Source organism: Adiantum capillus-veneris, chromosome 10 (genome assembly GCF_014529385.1).
Source record: "Adiantum capillus-veneris isolate H3 chromosome 10, ASM1452938v2, whole genome shotgun sequence".
Taxonomy (NCBI): Eukaryota; Viridiplantae; Streptophyta; class Polypodiopsida; order Polypodiales; family Pteridaceae; genus Adiantum; species Adiantum capillus-veneris.
In genome coordinates, this window is record NC_140940.1 from 147,387,109 (window position 1) to 147,406,732 (window position 19,624).

Sequence of the window (19,624 nt, forward strand, 5' to 3'; positions counted from 1 at the left end):
GATTTACACGATAAGGTGCTCTACAAGGAGGTTCACTTCCCGGTATAATGTCTATTTTGTGATCTTCTCGGCATGATGGTGGAATTCCAGGTGGCAGTTCATGCATGAAAAAATCTTTAAATTGTGAGAGAAATTCATTGTGTGTAGAGTTACGTGAAGTTTCAGTTTCAACAGAAATTTGATTTATCAATACTAGATATGTTTTCCCCTGTTTTTGAATTCCTCTTTTGGCTTGAGTGTGAGAGAGGAGTGGAAATTTTTGATGTGCTAGTGTTGCTTGGATGGATAAATTTTTATTATTATGAGTGAGAGACATAGACGTGTTTTATAGTTAATCAACAGATCAAATTCATGACGAAATGGCATTCCCAAAATCATATCAAGACCATACAATTGTGCTACTAGAAATGTTCGTACTTGTGTAAATTCACCAATGCAAACTTCAACAGTGACTTGGGTTTTACAATTAAAACGTTGATTATTAAAAAGAATTTTGACTTTGTGAGGTGATGAGATTTCAGAGAGAGATAGTTGTTGCGCCAAGCGTGCAGAAATGAAATCATGGCTACTACCATCATGGTGACACTTTCACACTTAACAGTGCCTTGCACTTTAAACAAAGTGTGAGGGGATATAAGAGTACCTGAAGATGGGTTGTCATCGTTATCATAATAAGGATCATATCCCTCACCGTAATTAGCTTCCACTTCATTGTCGTCGAGAGTAGCATCTTCTATGAGGTTAAGATTAGCTCCGTTGGGGCGGTTGTTGTTGAAGGGTCTTTTGATTGAATTTCTGTTGACTCCATTGGAGTGGCCATTGGATTGACCATTGTCCTTAGCAGGACCATTTGGACACTTATCTACATAGTGACCATACTGAGAACATTTAAAACACTTCACCTTTTTGTTACCATTAGAGTTTAGAGTTGGACGTTGGTTGAAAGAATTTTGGTTGCCTCGTTGCTGCGTGTTATTGTTGTTGTTGCTATGAGGATGCAGTTGTAGGAGAATGGTCAAATCTGCATCTCTTGAAAAAGGTACGGCTTTGATGTTTGTTTCTGTCAAAGTTAGTAGAGAAAGGAGGTCTCTTGTTATGGTTAGTGTTAGTCGTTTGATCAGTGTGAGAGGGTTGTCCACCTTTCTTCTTTTCTGCATTGAGAGCCAAATAAATAGCCTTTGACAGAGAATCTGGTTTGAACATACCTACCTCAACACCAATTTGTAGTGCCAAGCCTCATATGTACTTACGCTTCAATTTCCTGCGACTAACATGTTCAATAGCTTGCAATTGAATCAAACAGTTCCTAACCCATGCTAGAACCATGCTAGCATCTTTAGTGCCATCAAAATCCTTGAAAGTGAAGGCTTTTTTGCTAATTTTGTTTTGCTTGGGTGCCGGTGCAGATTCGATACGTGCAGAATGCAATGATTTATCTTCAAGTTCTTGCCTTCGCATGCGTTCCTATGTGAGGGATTGTTGTAGATTTAGAAGTTGTTCAACAATCATGGGTGCCTGAGGAAGGTGTTCCATGATTGCATGCTTTATATATATATATATATATATATTTAAATAGTAATGCTTAAAAGGGCTATTTTGTGATATTTACAAATGCAATATGTCGAACAAGAGAGGAAATTAAATAATAGAAAGGTAATCTACTTAGCTGAGAATTTGCGGTGGCGTCCAGTTCGGAATGGCGATGCGCTAAGAAATTGCCAGAAAAGTGAGCGGTCCAACGGTGCGTCTGCGAGTCGATCGAATTTTGTGGCGCCCGATCTCCCGTATCCTTAAAGCAGAAAGCAGTATTAGTCGCAAGATTTTTTTGCAAGTTATTCAGGTGACCTGCTCCTTGGCGAATGATTGTTGGCTTAATTGTGATAGCCGTTTTAAAAAAGAATCAATTTTGTTTTTTGAAAGCTCGACAAAAAACAAAAATTATCTTCACTGATGCCAATTAATTTTTGCCAATCCGAAGCGGAAAATTTTTGCTGGTCCGAAGTGGAATAATTTCTAGTCGGTGCCAATTGAGTTTGCTGCCATCAATTGGTGGATGGTGAGATTCGTCGAGGGTTAAGAATATCAAGAGCAAGAATGGGTGCTTGAGCTCTTAGCAAAAGAGTGCTTTTAAAGTTAAAATTGAATGGTCAATTGCCAAGGCTAAGTTTTAAGCTCACTTTTTAAAAACTATTTTGCATGGATTTTGAAGCAAACAAAGAGAGCAGAGAGAAGAAGACACGGCCTTTGGAAATTATGGTGAGCTTTGTGGTGATTTCTAGCATGCGGTGAAGAAGAGAGATTTTGAAGAGAGATTTTGCCAGCAGCCTGGGGCTAAACTTTTGATTGTGTTCATATGGGTTTTTATGCAAGTCGACAAGATAAGCCTTTTGTGTGCAAGAGTTGGTTCACACGGCTCTCAACTCAAAAATTTAGCTCGAGGGAAAATTGTACTAAGTTCAGGACTAGGACTCAGCGGCTTGTAACTTTCGAGGTGTAGAATTTTTCAAAAGATTGTAGCTTGAGAATTCCGCAAAATCCTTCTTTTCTCATCTGGCTTGACTATCTCGAGCCCGCTTTTCGAGTTAATTGCTTACGAGAATTGAAACTAATCGCGAATAGCTCCTTCAAAAGCCTTCTACTTGCTTTGCCGATCCTTTAAAAATCCCTTCCTTCGTTCCACAATTCTCTTCTTCTTGTCTTCTTGGCTGTAGTTTGCCAATTTTTGATAAAAATTAACCGATGCTTGAAATTAAGAGATGCACATACCGATTCTCTTGCCAATGATCGACAATTTGTTGATTAAGCTTCCCATTGGGAGCCAAGCAAACTTGACTTGCAAATTCGACAATTTGCAAAATCGGGTTGTCGAATCGAGAAGTTCTCTTCTTGAAATTGAAATCTGATGCCGATTCAATCAAATCTGTTCACTCTGATACCACCATTGGGAGAAGAGGGGGAGATTGGTTGCTTAATCTATTTAACACATGCTCACAAACATCATCATCAACCAGTCCACCTCTTTTCCCTGTTTCCAAGCACACACATATCTAGACTATGACACACACACACACACACACATACACACACACACACAATGTAGAACTGACATAGACAAGCTTGTAAGAGTGTGTAAGAGAATTGTAAGGGATAGAGACTTGATTAGAGAGTACACAGCAAATAGAGCATAGCATAAGACTGTAGAGAAGAGAATCTGCAAGAGAAAGGCCTACATCTAGCCCCAAACTCCAAGGCACCTCTTTTGTGGAGTTGGTATTTAATATATTATTTGTAAGTTTAAGGTGCCAAAAATTGAGGCCCCTCTTTTACAACTACTTCACTTTTGTAAATGAGTGAAGGTCATTAGTTCTTGCATGACCCATAAGGGAAGTTCCCACTACAATTATTTACAGAGCCATAGTGGCATATTGGAATGAAATTCTAAAATACTGTGCGACTATAAAATGGCCAAGAGTAATTGCCGGCGCCTCTTCATCAACTCTCCGCATTCCACTCTACACAATCATCATCATCAACTCAGTTAGAAAAATAAATAGACAGCATATAATTAACCATTACGCCAGCTTTCCCAATTGCAACTAACCATTACAACAAGAGGGTGCCCAATCTCATAAGACCTATGGAAAGCTCTCTTGGAGGACCCTATCAAGGAACGTTTGTGTTGGTCATGCCAGAGAGAGAGAGAGAGAGAGAGAGAGAGAGAGAGAGACGCCGCCTATTGGCCATGTGGCCTTTGTAGCTTCATTCGAATAGTGTGGCCTGAGAAAAACTATACAATCATAGTGCCCATGTGTTGCAGAACCACCTTCAACGGAGATGAGTGCTGAGACTAATGAGAGTGTGTGTGTGTGTGTGTGTGTGTGTGTGTGTGTGAGAGAGAGAGAGAGAGAGAGAGAGAGAGAGAGAGAGAGAAACCATGTTAGTATTGTTACCCGTCTGGAGTCTCTGGAGGGCGGACGACCCCTGTGCTGCCAATGTTGCACAGACCACCCCGGACTGTGAGCCGTCGAGGAAACCAGCACAGTCAAATGATCAAAGCAAGCGACTCTGGAGTCCGAACGCACGTATTAAGCTCTCTCTCTCTCTCTCTCTCTCTCTCTCTCTCTCTCTCTCTCTCTCTCTCTCTCTCTCTCTCTAGTTGTCCGCCTGTGCGCGCCTGTGCGACGGCTGACTGCAGAGTGCACTGTCGGAGTAACCTCCTTTCGCCACGTGTCCGGGGGGGGGGAGCCAGAATTCCTTCCCCCATTATACTTTGTATAGATCTTGTCCAACATAAGCGACAAGATTTACAAATCCTCAACTCTCCCGCTTGAGCTAGAAGCACATCAAAAGATGAAAATAGAGAAAAGCTATGCACATGATTTTTATTTTATTTTTGTTAGTACTCAAAATATGTGTGTGCATAATATAGTAATCACAAAAAAAAACACAAAAAGCCACGTCCAAACAGGGCTATGCAGCCACACAACAACAAAACCATCTCTGAGCTTTTTACAGGGAAGCTCAAAACCCTTACAACAAGAAATCTTTAGAGCCGACCACCGTTCAACAAGATAGAGAATAAGATAGCTTTCTAGGGAGCCACCCTCAACAATAAAAAGCAAGTATAGATCCTCGACTTGGCTACCATAGGCAGCAAGCGCCCCTGCCACAAGGCTAACAATCTCCCAAGCTGACGAGCTGGACATAACATAACAAAAGATGAATGAAAAAAACTAGCATACCCTATTGTCACAAGATGGGAGGAGCCCAGACGCTCCATCACTGGCCACCAAGGGGCCTCCACCAAAAAGATTTGAGATCCGAACCAACCGCACCATCTGAGGGATGCACCACATCACAGGATGATCCACCAACACCAATAGAACAACAAGCAACATGCTATTTGGGCAAGCCAAGCACCCTCAGGACGTAGAGCAGAGCCAAAGGTTGCCACCGAACAATCAAACACTGCCACCACTAAGATCTTCCCCCTTCGTATTTTCAAAATTCGTGTCACAATAGGCTTTGATATCTTGGGCAACATCACCAACACACTTTTGACTCATGTTCTTAGATTGAGATGCTTTTGAATGTGAGAATTTGCAAGGCAAACCTTTGAGTAAGATCTTTGAACTTAAGGTCATCAAACTTTTGATTCAGGCTCATTTCGGCCTTTGTTCCCCTATACTGGCAGTATTGTGTGGGCAATTTTTTCCTTTTAGGTATGACAGTGAAGATTTCCACAAAACGGCCACTTTGTAGTCTAGTGTGGGTTGTGCTATATAGAACATGCTGCTTTTGTATAGTTTTTCTATGCAAACAACCTTTGGGTCAAGTGCAGTTATTGGCCATGGCTAACAGCAATGTTCTTATTGCATGATGTCAACTGAGGACAAACTATATGGGATGACTACCCACTTTGGACATACATGATGTGACATGTCCTTGTTGAAAGGGCATTTGGAACATTCTGTGTGGTTAGGATGTAAGACTAGGCTCTATGAATGATGGTGTCGGTCGTATCAATTTTACTACTAGAGTTGTTTTGCCTACTGCTGAGCATACATGTTGGGATGCTAAGGATATCATGCACACACTCATACATTGATTGCACTTTTTGTTAAGCATTCCATTATTCCTTGCATTTTCTCGGTATAAATAACAAAATCGGCATGGGATAGACTAGCTTCTTTGATTGGGCAAAAGTTACTTACCTATGTAAGGAGCTAGAGTCCAAGAGGAGGATGATATGTGTCAATGAGCAGTTTATTGTCATCGGTGATATCAGTTCTCATAGGTGTCTCATGCAAATAGTCGTTGCAAAGTTGAGGTTATCATATTATTTATTGCCGTTCATTGGTATCTTCATAATTGGTTTAATAAAGGCAAGATTGACTCATTTTTGGGTCCCATTTTTGTATGATCATGTAAGGTAAAAACCAATTCTTATGGTTCAAGCTAACTTTTTGTAGACGGAGAGGCCTCAATCTTTTGCACTTACTCTTTCGATACTATATCATAAACCCAAGTGTGAGTGCACCCTGCACTTTGGGGGCTAGATTTAAGCCATCTCTCCCCTTTAAACATAATCTGTGTGTGCAAGTCTCATGATTCATCGCCATTTTTACATCTCCATATTTGGCATCTCTTACAAATTGCTTATAGCTTATGTCTACATCTCTCCCCTTTAAACATAATCTGTGTGTGCAAGTCTCATGATTCATCGCCATTTTTACATCTCCATATTTGGCATCTCTTACAAATTGCTTATAGCTTATGTCTACATCTGTGTGTGTGTGTGTGTGTGTGTGTGTGTGTGTGTGTGTGTGTGTGTGTGTGTGTGTGTGTGTGCGTGTGTGCGTGCGTGCGTGTGCGTGCGCACACGCGTGTGCAACATGCTCATAGCATGGAAGCATTAGGTGGGAACCAACCCTATGCTAGCTCTCTATACCTATCTAAGCTATGAGGTCAACATCACCTATGACATAGTCTATGAGGTCATATTTGCATTGCATATTGGCGATAAAGCCGCCTCTCGTACATTCCCAATGGCTCAATCCAATTTGTGTCAAATCTCTTTCTCTCTCTCTCTCTCCCCTTCTCCCCTCCCCTTCCCCTTTAAGTAAGCTATTTTGCTAATTTCTTGCTCAATTATCTAAGCCTCATATAGATTGAGATATTCCCTTCGTGTTAATGTTTTAAATGAGTTTTTGCATCATGTCTTACTATGACCATAATTAGTTTTCATAATTATGAGGAGCTACAATTATCTCTCTTATTACCTAATCTTAAAGCCTAATTAGAGTACCAATGGTCGGTATTCTTGGCTACCATAGCCATTACCTTCCATTCATGCATTGGCAACTTTTGGTCAAGCTGTCCTAATCGCGCACACTACTTATCCTTCATCTAATCACCTTCCATTCAAGCCTTGGTAGCTTTTCATCAAGTTGTTCTAATCTCCTACACTACTTATCCTTCATTTGGCTATGGGCATTGTATTTAGATGCTTTATTTATCTCCTTCAACACTGTGATATGCTTCTACAATGATGCTCACTAACAAGCAATACATGTGTGCCTTGAAAGGTACACTTGGCTCAATGCTTGAGTGGATGAAGTTTGCCAACATTAAGAAATCTACACCCTTGGTCTCTTGCTTGGCCTCAACCTTTGTATATATCTGGCTCTATCTTGGCACACATGCACTCTACATAGTCGGCCATGCCTACGAATAGCCCGAATTTGTAGCATGTTGAAAACCCCATAGTCCATTATCAACTCCATTTTTGTGTTGATAATCGATAGCAATTGGTAATGCCACATACAGTTATAAGCACACAATCGGATTTGGAAAGAAAAATTGGCATCTCAATTCCATAGTGTGCATTCGATCAATACACACACGTAACATTCTCATCTAAGTGATGCTAAGTTGGCATCCTTGTCTTCACCTTACAGCTAAGTCACATGTGTGCATGCCAACTTTTGGAAGATTTCCTTCAAAAGTCAATATTATTATAATCCACTTAAAAGGTCGTTCACACTAAAATATTCAAAAAGCTATATACACAAACACACAACAGGTTTTCATGTGCAAGGATTGGTTGGGTAAAATTCTTTCCAAACATCTACTCGTGCAGAAAAATGTTGGCTTCAATTATGAATTATGCTAGGTCTATGGTTAATATCTTATGGCACTTCTTACACCTAATTTGTATGCTAAATTTCTCCAAAATGGAAACTCCAAAGCTTGTTCCCTCAGTGATTTACCATGCAATTTTCAAATCTTTGTCATTATGGAAGACTTAACAAAGGGGGAGAACCCACACAGCTATAAGATGGGGGCATATGGAGTGGAAAACTCTCAAAGCTTGGGCTGCCTAGTATAACTTCTCGGGATTTTTAAAAGCTCAAAAACTAAAGAAAATTTCATTTTTATGCATTTAGAAATAAACCAAAAGCTTTTCCCCCACCTGGTTTTTCCTTTGCAATGTAACTATTACATATAGTTAGGTCAAAGTCTTAGCAAACATTGAGCGAGATTTCTCGAGCAAAGAGCCTATGGTATCGCCTAAAGCATGATAACATGTTTTTGCAAATGAAATCACCATATATCTCACAACTCAAAATAAACAAGTGATAAAATCACAGGGCCTGCCAATAGATGAGACAAATTAAGAACATGGAAGGGAAACACAAAAGCGCAAGGAGAGAAGTCACATTGATTGAGAAAGTGATTAGGATATTACATTACAGAATGTCGGCCTCAATGAAGGGCTGAAGAGGAGCAAAATTTTGTCATTTGAGGATGAAGGTAGGCATAGAATATGGAAACATGGTTTGTTTTTGTGGAGAGGATGAGGGAAGGGAGAGATGACGGGAAAAAGGGAGGGAGGGAGGTATAAGAATCATTTAGGAATGATTAGATGTGTGGATGAATGATCGGACCAGAAGCAAAACCGTGTGCCTGTGATGAATGATGAAGGGGGATTTTTAATCCAAACATGATCGAGCTTTGAGTTGTACACAGTGGTCACATCATGAATTTGTTGTGTGTAGCCATGTGCTTGGAGCTTCTCCTCCAAGTAATGATATTGATTGTTTGTGGGTTCATTGTCTACATTAAAGTCTCCCATGATGACACTCATTCGTGTAGAATGGGATTGTTGCAGCAAGGTATAGAGTTGTGTGACCAACGCGGTTGGAGATGTGTTTGGTTATTTGTAGATGCATATGATTTCCCAATCAAGGTGTTCATGAATGGTTAATATAACTTGAATGATTTCTATTCCTGGAGCTAGGAATGTTTTTGCAGAGTGGAGCTTGATGCTAGCCTTGTAGTAGATTGAAACACCTATTTTGCTGTGGTGATGGACATGATGAAAGTTTGGTGCAAGATCGTTGGAAGGATTTTTTTGCTTTGTTTCTTGGAGCCATAGAATGTCAGAACTTGTAAAATTCAAATCCTCTTTGATATGTTTGAGATATTTGTGACTAGAAACGATGTTCAATGATTGAATGATATGATGTGTGTGTTTATATACAAATGGAAATTTTGTCAAATATTCCCATTTGGCATCATTGTTGAGGCGGTCAAGCTCATCAAGCACTTTTTTGTCGACTTTGATTTGAGATGGATGAATTGGATTGAGAATGTGGAGGTTTGATGGATCTTTGATGCGGGAAAGAGCTGTGTAAACCAATCCATATGAGTTTATTGATGTCAGATCAAAGGCTACTATGCTCATTGTCAAGCCTTGTGACCTATGGATAGTTCGTGCATTTGCTGCTTGTATTGGAAATTGAGTTCGAGAGACATTGTTCAATGCATTTTTACCGACTTGAAATTCTTTTGTTTTTTGAAAAATTGGTGTCCATTGAGGGCTAATGGGAATTGTATTAAGATGTTGGTTCACTTGTCGTTGGTTGCAACCTATTGAGGAATCAAAAAACCTCTATCCATGTAATAGGGCAGTTAGCTTTATTGTCGACAAGCTTCAGAATTCCATCTGCGCCATTCACAAGACCGTCGGAAATATCAATATTGCCACCGCAAAGCTTGACAATCATTCCTACTTTGAGCTCCAAGGTTGAGGACAATCTTGCTATGTTTTGTGGGTTGTTTGGAACAACTAGGTTTTTTGAGCAAGTTTTATGGTGCTTTTCTCTTGCATGGATTACGTATGCGTGAGTAGGCAATTCGTCAAAGACAAGTCGATTATGTGAGTCTTTCAAGTTGTTAGTGAAGTATAAATGGGGTGTTGTCAATTTGTTAAAGACATTGTTGGTATGGTTGGTAATCAAGAGCAACAAATCCTCGGCTGTGTGTTTTGCTTTGCGTATTCTATTGAGAATGGCAATGAAGTCATTATCTGATTGACGCATTGTTTTTGTGAGCTCGTGGCATTTTATATGGGTAAGCCAGAATGAAGGCGAGAGTAGTTGTGTAGAATCTTGTGGCTCGCTAAATATCCAACGATCTCGAACTGGGCTTGCCTGACACAGGTCACCGCAGAAGATGACATCTAGACCACCGAATGGCTCTATGTGATTGTGCTTAATTGATCGCAGCCTTGTGTCTATGATACGCAAGAGTCTATTCCCAATCAAAGATGCCTCATCAAACACAACAAGCTTGAGGTTTCTATACAGTTGCGAGAGTTCGGCAAGGCTCTCAGAAGAAAGAGAAACATTTGGTTGGAAGACAAGGGGCAAACGCAATGCTGAGTGAATTGTTGTCCCTCCAAGGTTGAAAGCTGCTTTTCCTGTATATGCCATTAGCAATGTTGAGGGAAGATGTACATCTAATTCAAGGGAGGCATTGTAGTGACGAATCAAGCCTTGCACGATTGTTTGCAAAATGAAAGTTTTGCCCGTGCCTGCACCACCAGTCAAAAAGAGATGGATTGGTTGAGTTGGTTGCAAGCGTTTTCTAATCATAATGTCGTCGAAAAGGGAACGTTGCTCGATGTTCAACTTGGACACAAGTGAGTGATACTCCTCGTTGCACAATGCCAATTTTCGAAATGTTGGTAAGGATCTTGTAGTGGGCTTGCTTGCTTGAATATCAAGTGCCAACTCATATTTGTATGACTCACTAGGCTTAGATCTTGAGGATGAGGGCAATGAATGTGTGTTTGAGGTTGCTGCATGAAGTTCTAGCTTACAATATTTTTTACGATTGTCATGTATAATTGCATAGTTTGTGGTAAATTTGTCTTTCCAACAATCAACACTTGTCTCAAAGGTTTTCTCATCGCCCGTAAATGGAAGGAACAATAGGCAAAGTTCATGGAAATGTCTCTCTGCATCCTTCTCTAGAACGAAGTTAGCATATCGTATGACTCGAGGGTTCTTAGACTTGTGGGTAGAGCCATGCACGCACTGGTAGTTGCTTGCATAATCAGCCAAACATATGTGTGCAAGGTTTTCTGGACGATGGGTGTACTTGGTGACAATATCGTCAAAGAAAATGTTAGAATCATCAGGATTCCAAGTATTCAATGTAGCTCTTCTTTTCAACAACAATGTGCATTGGCTTTCGAAATCTGCATTGATGAACACGAATTGTCTACTCTCACTATGTAAAGGCAATGAAAGAGAGATATATGTGGCTTGCTGTGATGTCATCTCTTGTGTATTGATCAAAGCACCGCCAATTTTTTTCAACCGGTCCAACGTTGACACACTTGTCTTCTTGCAATCTTGCAATATGTGCTTGATTGTTTTGCTTTGTGGTCGAATCGTTTTTAGTCATGTATGATGTGCAATATGCAGCAGCGCCATGGCCATTGAATATAAATTGAATGTCGATGTTTGCATCCCATAGACTACACAACTCTTTGTTGAAATTGTTTGTGTAAATGTCTTTTGGATGTCTTTTCAAGAGACGTGTTGGCTCTGTGATGCTCACTGAAAGGGATTTAATATACACTTCTTCAGTGATTCCCAAAGAGGTTAACCATTCATCGTATGACACTTTTGAATCATGTCCAAGAGCAAGCAATTGATTGTCAATGGACTTTTTGCAGGCTAACAATGCATTTTTCTCCGTTTGTGCCACTGTGACTGGATATAGAATTATAGTTTGTCGGGAGGGTGGACGTGGGAAACCAAACTGGCAAAAGCTTTTACGTTTTCTGCATGTTTTACGATGGTAGTGAGCTTGCACGCTTCTAAGAGACTCTTCCAACAGATTCTTGTCAGTAGCAATATGTGTGTCGATAAAATGTATTGTATCATTATCTGGCGCTACACCAAAGAGAGGTGCATGTTCTACCCAAAGCAATCCATGATCATGCTCACTTCCTCTATTTTGAAACTCGGTCACAAAAAAATAATCCCTCAACTCACCAAAGATGGCATTGTTGCGTTTCAACTCTTTTTTCATTGCTTGAAATCTATGGACATAGTAGCGCGCTGTTGTTACAGGATCAGAACGTACAAGTGCACGGATGAATGAGGCCTTGGTTGGGTAATCTGTTTCTTTAATATGAGGATTCAATGCACATAAACATTTTTTCAAAGGATCCCATCTTTGCTCAGCACATGAAAATGTTACAAAGAAAGTCGGCTGACCCAACTGACGAATCATTGCAAACACGTTTCGCTTAAGCTTCACCTTGTAATCTGAAGTGTGCAATGATTGGAAGTCGTGGTACCCTAGGTCGGATGAAAGTAGCTGCTCTATGTTAGTGCTAGCTTGAACATCTTTTGCTTGTAATTGCTTGCCACAAAGTTTTCCCTTGCGTAAGCGTACCCATATAGATCCAAGCACTTTCGCTATAATAATTCTCATTGTTTTGAAGAACAAATTTTCAATGTTGCTTGCAAATTGTCTATCTACATTTTTAAGCTCCCATTGTGCTACTTTTTGGTATTTTTTCTTCGCCAACACGTGATACTTTCTTCTTTGACCAAAAAACAATGTTGGGAATGACAACTCTTCACAAGATTCATCATCAAAAATGCTCAGAGGGCTGAATCCCTCACAAGGCGCTACACTTGCAACTTGTGAATTATGGTCCACAACTTGTTGAGCGGAGTAGATACCGTGCACCAAAGTGTCCGTAGAATCATCCTCGTCTTCAACATCTTCTTGGTGTGGACTGTGACACACATCTGCATGGATTGTGAAACTAGATGACCAAGACATATCCATAGAAACACCATGCTCAATGTACAACGGAGTACTCAATAGGTCAACCAAAGCTTGAAGCACATAGTTTGGCCGCACAATGCCACTCAAGTAGGCATGATCATAATCAAGCTTTCGCTTTATCTCAACTAGAATTGAAGCTTGATCACTAGAGAAGCGTGTCAACACTCTTTGCACTCGTGACAAATCTGCCATTACATTCACAATGCTTCCGCGCAAACCGTATTGACCTTCGAAGTTTAGTTCACGAATTTGAGCGAATGGTATGCGCAATGATACAAGACGACTCTCTATTGAATTCAACCTTCCTACACTAGATATTTTGACATTAAAAGTCATCTCTCTTCTCATGCAAAATAGTGGCTCCTCTTGTTTCTTCAATGTGGCCTTACATGGGTAACACACTCGAAGCACCTTATCGTCAACCACCGCAATTGATTTTAATTTTTTAAGAAGCAATAACTCCTCCTTGGACATGCCATGCAAACTTTGACGAAACATAAGCGAACCACATGAAGCACAATCAAAAGAAGGGGTATCCTCGATGATCTTCGTATATTGAGAAGTTCTACCAGATGAAGATGAAACTGTAGAGATTGTTAGATGTTTTCGAAATGACTTGGACATATTGTAAATTTTGGTTGTGACTTGCTTAAGCGTAAAGGTGTTGGGATATAGACTCAAGAACATAGATGCAATTTGTTGAGCACCAACATTATGGTTGTCGACAAGAGTAGCTAGAGACACACTAGCCTCTTTAGTCCATACACATCGTTTACGTTTAGGACTGTCAAAACCAGCAAGAAACCATAAAAATTCACCATGCATACTCAACACGACCAATGATGGCAAAGTGGATGAAGATGGAAAATCATGCGCAACAAAGGACCGAGCTTCACGCATAGCTTCACCTTGGTAAAAGTAAACTTTACATGCACCAGAAAACATTCTGCACATTATACCAACCAAGTGTACACTTAACATCATTGAGGATTGGCGACTAGACAAAAGAGATATTATAAATTCTCTTTGAACAAAAGAGGGCGATAGAAGACTTATGGTCCAAGGCTGCACCCAAATTTTCAAAATGTCTTCATTTCTTAATGCTATTTGCTCTACAATAACATCAAAAACTTTGGACTCAAGAGATTGCAACGAGAGACTCAAGTTAAAAACTTGAAGTAAGCTTAACAAAACATCTTTGTTGCTCGGAAAGTTACATATAAATATGGGATCAAGGTACAACCTTTTACTTTCTGCCCACAAAATGAGATCACTTGCCATTTTACAAAAAGTTCAGCTAAAGAAAGAGAAACAGAACTAAGCACCTTTGAAAGCAGTAACCTGACCCGACTTGTCGATAGTGAACCAACCAGCCTTCTTAAAGTTCAAGAGTGAAGATTTTAAATCCACCAAGCTTTGCTCAAAGAGATGCAAAAATGGACGAGAGAATGCTAGAACTGAGTCGACTACAGCACCTTGTAAAATTACACCAACAGCCTCTCCATCTTGAGGATATAATTTGGCAGGTAACACTGGTTGCTTATTGATTGTAGACTGTCTTCCACATGAGTAGCAAAATGGGTTGCTAGCTTGGCGGCTTACATTGAGACAGACCTTTGCACGCGCCACAAGAGAACTCCACATCCAAGCTATTCACACTCACAATCTCCAAAGTTCGAAACACCTACCAATTTCACATTGATCAATGAGGATTATAACGATTTTTAATTGTTATGCAATAAAAAATTTACCTTCTTCCCAAAGCCTAAATTCGAGACTTGTTTATGAAGGTATTCTTGGAAGACATCAGCCAATGAAGGAGGCAATGGACATAAGATTGTAGCATCCACAACACTTAGAGTGTTTGACAGGTGCTTGAAAACATTGATGTTACGAGCAACACAAGTGTAGAATCCCTTTTCTTTGGGACAAACAAAAGCTACCATAGAAAAAATCTTAGAAAAAGGGCACGAACTATAAATTGCAGAGATGGGAGACACTTACACTAGCTCGATCGCTTGTTGATGGCCCATCAACAATAGTCAATCGAAAACTTGGAGTACCATCACTTCTAGTTGCATTCTCTATTTTGACAACAATGAAGGCAACAGTAGCCACTGACTCATTAGCATTAGAATTTTGGGCCAACAGCTCTTTGATCTTCTGTTCTTGATAAAGGTAGAGGCAACAGTCAAAAGGCTCTGCCTTAACAACCAAAGTAGTTGCATCAGCGTACAAAGCCCACAAGCAAGTACCACCGTCTTTTGCAACTGCTCTTTTTACACATGTCCCCTCAATGCGCACATAATCATGGACAGCAAAGGCCTCAATAAAGTCTGAGAGATATATCTCAGTCACAACAAAAGTAACAGTATGGCGAGATTCTCTGTCGAGGAGATCTGCACGTAGGTATCTACCAAAGTTAGATTTGGGTATTTTATAAGTACCATACTTACAGAGCACTTTGCCTTCAAATGCAAATCTAAAATTTGCAGTCTCTGACAGCTCGGAGATAGCTAGATTTCTTAGGGCAGGGGTTATGGCTAGCTGTGAAGAGAAAGATTCAACATTAAGCTCATCTTTCTCTTCACGTATATTTTTTCTCAAAGGGGACGAGAATGAGGTATCTGCCAAGCACCTAGTCGCCTTACTTGAGGAAAAACCATTGGTGTGAACAATATACTCTAACGATCAAGAGAGAAAACAGTAAACATTACCTCTCACTCAAGCAAGGCCTTTTTTATAGCTGAAGAAGAGGCTTTATTCAACTTTCCTCTTGGGCTAAGTTTTTTGTTGTGCGGGGAAGATTCAGAGATTTGACTAGGATTTCGAGGCAAAGGTGAAAATTCAGCAACAGTGGTACACTTGGTACTCTCAAGAAGCTCTACTTCCAACGAAGGTGCTTCTACACGCTCAGGCTCAGACAATACCTCATCAAAACTAAGATCTACAAACATATGCTCAAGTCAATGCTCAATATCATATGCTCAAGATAATCACAACTCAAAATCTTGTTAACGTACTCACCCTTCATGGGAGTATCCATAGTATGAGGTATCTTAACTAGAATTGCAAGCACCTATGAGCAAGAAGAGCTTAGGCCTCAAGAAAGCATATGTAAAGTGTCCAAGGAATAGTTATATATATAGGAGTTGCATGAAAGGCAGAGGAAAGTAGTGCATATGTTTCTATAATGAGTGCCACAGCCTCACATTCAGCATAGAAGCCAAGACAAGAGAGATTGCAGTAAAATGATGCAATATCTTTTCATAAATGAGAAGATATTATTTTACACTTTCAAAGTAAGAGCACGTCTTTTGAGGCAACTTTATTACCCGACTTGATTTCAAGCAGCTTTATTACCCGACTTGGTGGCATTGAGAGTAAGTTGTTATTATTTTATTCTTTTTAGAAAAGTAAGTTTATATTTCACGCTAAATCTGAAAAAAAAGACATAATCAACAAATATAAACCATTAGTTGTATTTATCATGGCATACACGTTTAGTGTAAAAGATTTTAAAATTGTCAATATGAATAAAATAAATTTAGAAATATTAATTATAATATTAAAAGCTGAACTTCATTAAAAGCCGAGTTTCATTCAAAAGAACATGTTAAATTCGACCTTAAAACTAGAACATGTTTGTCAAAAGTAAGATAAACCTATCTAATTTATAATATTAAAATTAAAATTGTGTACAATAATATTTTCTTAGTTTCGATCAATATTTTATAGGAAACTATAATACCATAGCATCTGTTTCACTCAAAGATTATATACTAAGTTTTAAAAAAACAATTTGCAAATAATAAACTTCCTAAGAAATTGCCGAACAAAATTACCCACAAGAGCAATTAAATTCATCCTTGACAGTTGTCTTTCCCTATCCCATAAGCTCAGAACAAAATACCCAACATGAAGGATATATATCCATAGTTGGGTATATAGTAATCTTCACAGCTTATCCAAAATACCCGATTAATTGACAACAAGCCAAATAAAAGGCTCTATTCCTCTGCCTGAAGAGCATAATAAACTTACTTTACTTGAATACGCAAGAATTTGACTCATGCTACTTACAAAGCTAACCGTAATAACAAAACACGGTTTGTAAAATGGCTACTAATCTCACATCACGATGAAAATAATTAAAGATGCTATCCGAAACTCAAAAAGGGATATTCATACTGTTCCAAGATGTGCCTTGCGAATATGAGGAGCTCAAAGTAGCAAACATTTCTGAAGTACTTAAATCTTTATTAATCTTGAAAGAAATAACTCTTGTATATTAGCCTTATCAGTAAACAATTACAACTGCATACACAGACCAACCTTGAGCTTCTTTAACATCCACAAACCAAAATTAAGCATGGTGTCACAGCTGTTCAAATCGATAAGCTGAGCTTAAGATCGACAAAGATGGACAGCTATGTGTATCTACTCGAGAAAGGCTTGCCTCAGCGCATCTGCAAAGTCACAAGACAATTGCTATCAAACAAAACAAGCATATAGAAAACCCAATGTACTCTCTTAACGTTTATTTACCAAGAATACCAATCATGGCTTCCCCTTGCGCATCAAGATCAAACCATTGAACCCCTTCACTACAATCGAAACCAAATAAGTACAAAAACAACAGAGCTTTGAATAAATACAAAAACAACAGAGGCAAAGCCAAAGCTAAGAGGCCCCAGTCCATATCCGAAGCCTCAATTTCCGAATACTCGAAAGACTCTGAAGCCTAGATTAAATCATATTCTCCAAGTGGTAAAGCTTGCAGAGTGTCTGAGTCCCTCTCAACAACTGCCAGAAGCTGCATCCAAACAATCCACCTCTACTACTGTCCTGCAATTCGATGCAATTTTGCATACACAATAACAAATGCATAAGCAAAGCATGGGAAAATAAGCATAGCTGTACGCACCTCTGCAAAAACTGCGCATCAACACAGAAGCAAGCAAAGCATGGGAAAATACGTTTATAACTGTACGCACCTCTGCAAAAACTGCGCATCAACACAGAAGCAAGCAAAGCATGCGAAAATAGGTCTATAATTGTACGCACCTCTGCAAAAACTGCGCATCAACACAGTGAAATGACTGCAGCGCCCACGAGTGAGACGCTGTCATGGACCTGTGGAAGCCGCCGAAAAGAAGGCCCGATGGGTGGCACTGTCAATGTGTCAAGGGGTTCAACTAGCGCCGACCTGCCAAGAGCATAATAGGCGCACAGTAAGAGAAAGAGAGAAAGAGAAAGAGAGGGGGAGAGAATGGGACGAAGCATGCAGACCTTCGAGCTCTGTGGGAGCGAGGACGTATGCGCGCAACAGGAAGTTGAATGGAGCTTGCCGCGCAGCACGAAGTTGAATGAAGCACTCCGAAGCTCACTGTGTCGAGCTCACCATCCCTCAACGTTGTCGATGCAGATGGGAAAGAAACGCTCAAATGATGAGCTACCCTAGAAAACCTAAAGAGCGTCTCTTATGATTCCCTCCAAAAATCATCGTAAACCAGCAAAAATGCGACACATCAGCAATCCCTATCTCTAACTCTACCACCCACCTAGGATACCCACTTCCCAAGCACTTTAATCATGCCACATAGCGGTGCTTGATAAAACCACAAAATAACATAAAACAAATAAAAAACATTTTAGTCAGTAAAAAGAGAAGTGATCTCTATAGCCTTTGCCCTTTGGGCAGGCCAAAAACAAAATAGCATCTTAGACTCAAAACCATAATATTTGCTTTGAGTCACATACAGACGTTGCAATCTAAAGACTTGCAAATTTTTAGAAAAATTATATCCATCATGAGTCAACATTCTTCATCAATAAAGATAGTACATGTGCAAAGCTCCTTGTTGATGATAGAATCATATCATAATGTGGATCAACTTCCAATATTCTTGTCATCTCCTAGGCATACCCCAGCGATGCACTTCCGCAAATAAGAAAAAAGCTGCATCATTGTAACTTATGCGATATCCACAATATATATTGAAAATAACATCATTATTGACACTCGTTGATGAATTTGAAATGAATGCCACACAACATAGCAACCAAGACCTAAGCAACAGAGCGATGGCGTATGAGTGACATTGTTCTCCTCTAGAGGGCTTGTGAGTTTGAGTTTGCTGCAGTAGTGATCGCAAGTGGTGGCGAGCCTGTGTAAGCAGTCCAAGGGCGGTCGCAGGCTTGAAGTTGACAACGACGTGTGCCTTTTGAGATTTGGGTAGTGCAGAAGCGAGGAGTTTGATTGCTTGAGGCCTTACCATCTGCGATCCGTCGTTTTTCGACCTTCGATCGCATTTGGTCGACCAACCATCGATCGCGATCCACTCTCAGAGGAGGCAATTAGAGGCATTTCGTAAGATTAAACCTTGGCTATGGAAAATTTTCTCATAAGCCCTCGTATGCAGAGGCTGTAGTGGGAACTCAAGGGGCGGCGAAGAACCCCACTTCCGACACGTCAAACAAAGGCTCGGAACTTGGGAAAGTCCCAACATAACGAGGGGGTCAGGGTGGCATTATAGGACTTAGCAAGGATAAAGTGAGGGATCGCAAGGCACATATCGAAAAAGAATTGGCTGAGATTCTCAACGCATTGTCCCTTAATAAAAGGACATTGGATGAAGCAGAAGATTCCGCTGGGCCCCAGAACGTTGCCAAAGGAGACAAGGCGTACCAAGCTTTTTAAAAAATGCTCCCACAAAGTGTGGGAGTGGAGGATGCTCTCACCGTGGCGGTTCCTCCCGCTTTGATCAAGATTGACCATGGTAGTAGGAAGATACCGCTATCACAAGAGGGAAGAAAAGAGAATTTGTAGATCAAGATCTTGCAAAGGGAATTTGAGTATGAAGACTAGTTTCGATCAAATTCTAGGGGAAACGGCCCGTACACACACCAAGCGATAATTTTATCTTTCACCAAATTGGATGCCCATGGTACCAAAACT

At 40.1% G+C, this 19,624-nt stretch overlaps 1 protein-coding gene and 1 long non-coding RNA gene across 2 annotated transcripts; both read right to left on the reverse strand.

The window, feature by feature from the left end:
- Positions 1-9,446: 9,446 nt before the first annotated feature.
- LOC147449823 (uncharacterized) lies at positions 9,447-13,944 on the reverse strand. The gene is made up of 2 exons (XM_086521635.1): positions 11,190-13,944; positions 9,447-11,050 (listed from the first exon to the last, which is right to left on the reverse strand). The coding sequence occupies exons 1-2, from the start codon at positions 13,942-13,944 to the stop codon at positions 9,447-9,449; spliced, it is 4,359 nt and encodes a 1,452-aa protein (XP_086377761.1).
- A 3,173-nt stretch (positions 13,945-17,117) lies between these two features.
- LOC147449824 (uncharacterized) lies at positions 17,118-18,110 on the reverse strand. Its single transcript, XR_015189561.1, has 3 exons — positions 17,956-18,110; positions 17,731-17,872; positions 17,118-17,511 (listed from the first exon to the last, which is right to left on the reverse strand). It is a non-coding gene; the product is annotated as an uncharacterized LOC147449824 (long non-coding RNA).
- Positions 18,111-19,624: the final 1,514 nt, after the last annotated feature.

Coding starts and splice junctions, on each gene's coding strand:
- LOC147449823 (XM_086521635.1), bottom strand. CDS start 13,944: ATGGCAAGTGATCTCATTTTGTGGGCAGAAAGTAAAAGGTTGTACCTT. Junction 11,051..11,189: donor AAGATTGCAAGAAGACAAGT/GTGTCAACGTTG, acceptor TCATCAATGCAG/ATTTCGAAAGCCAATGCACA.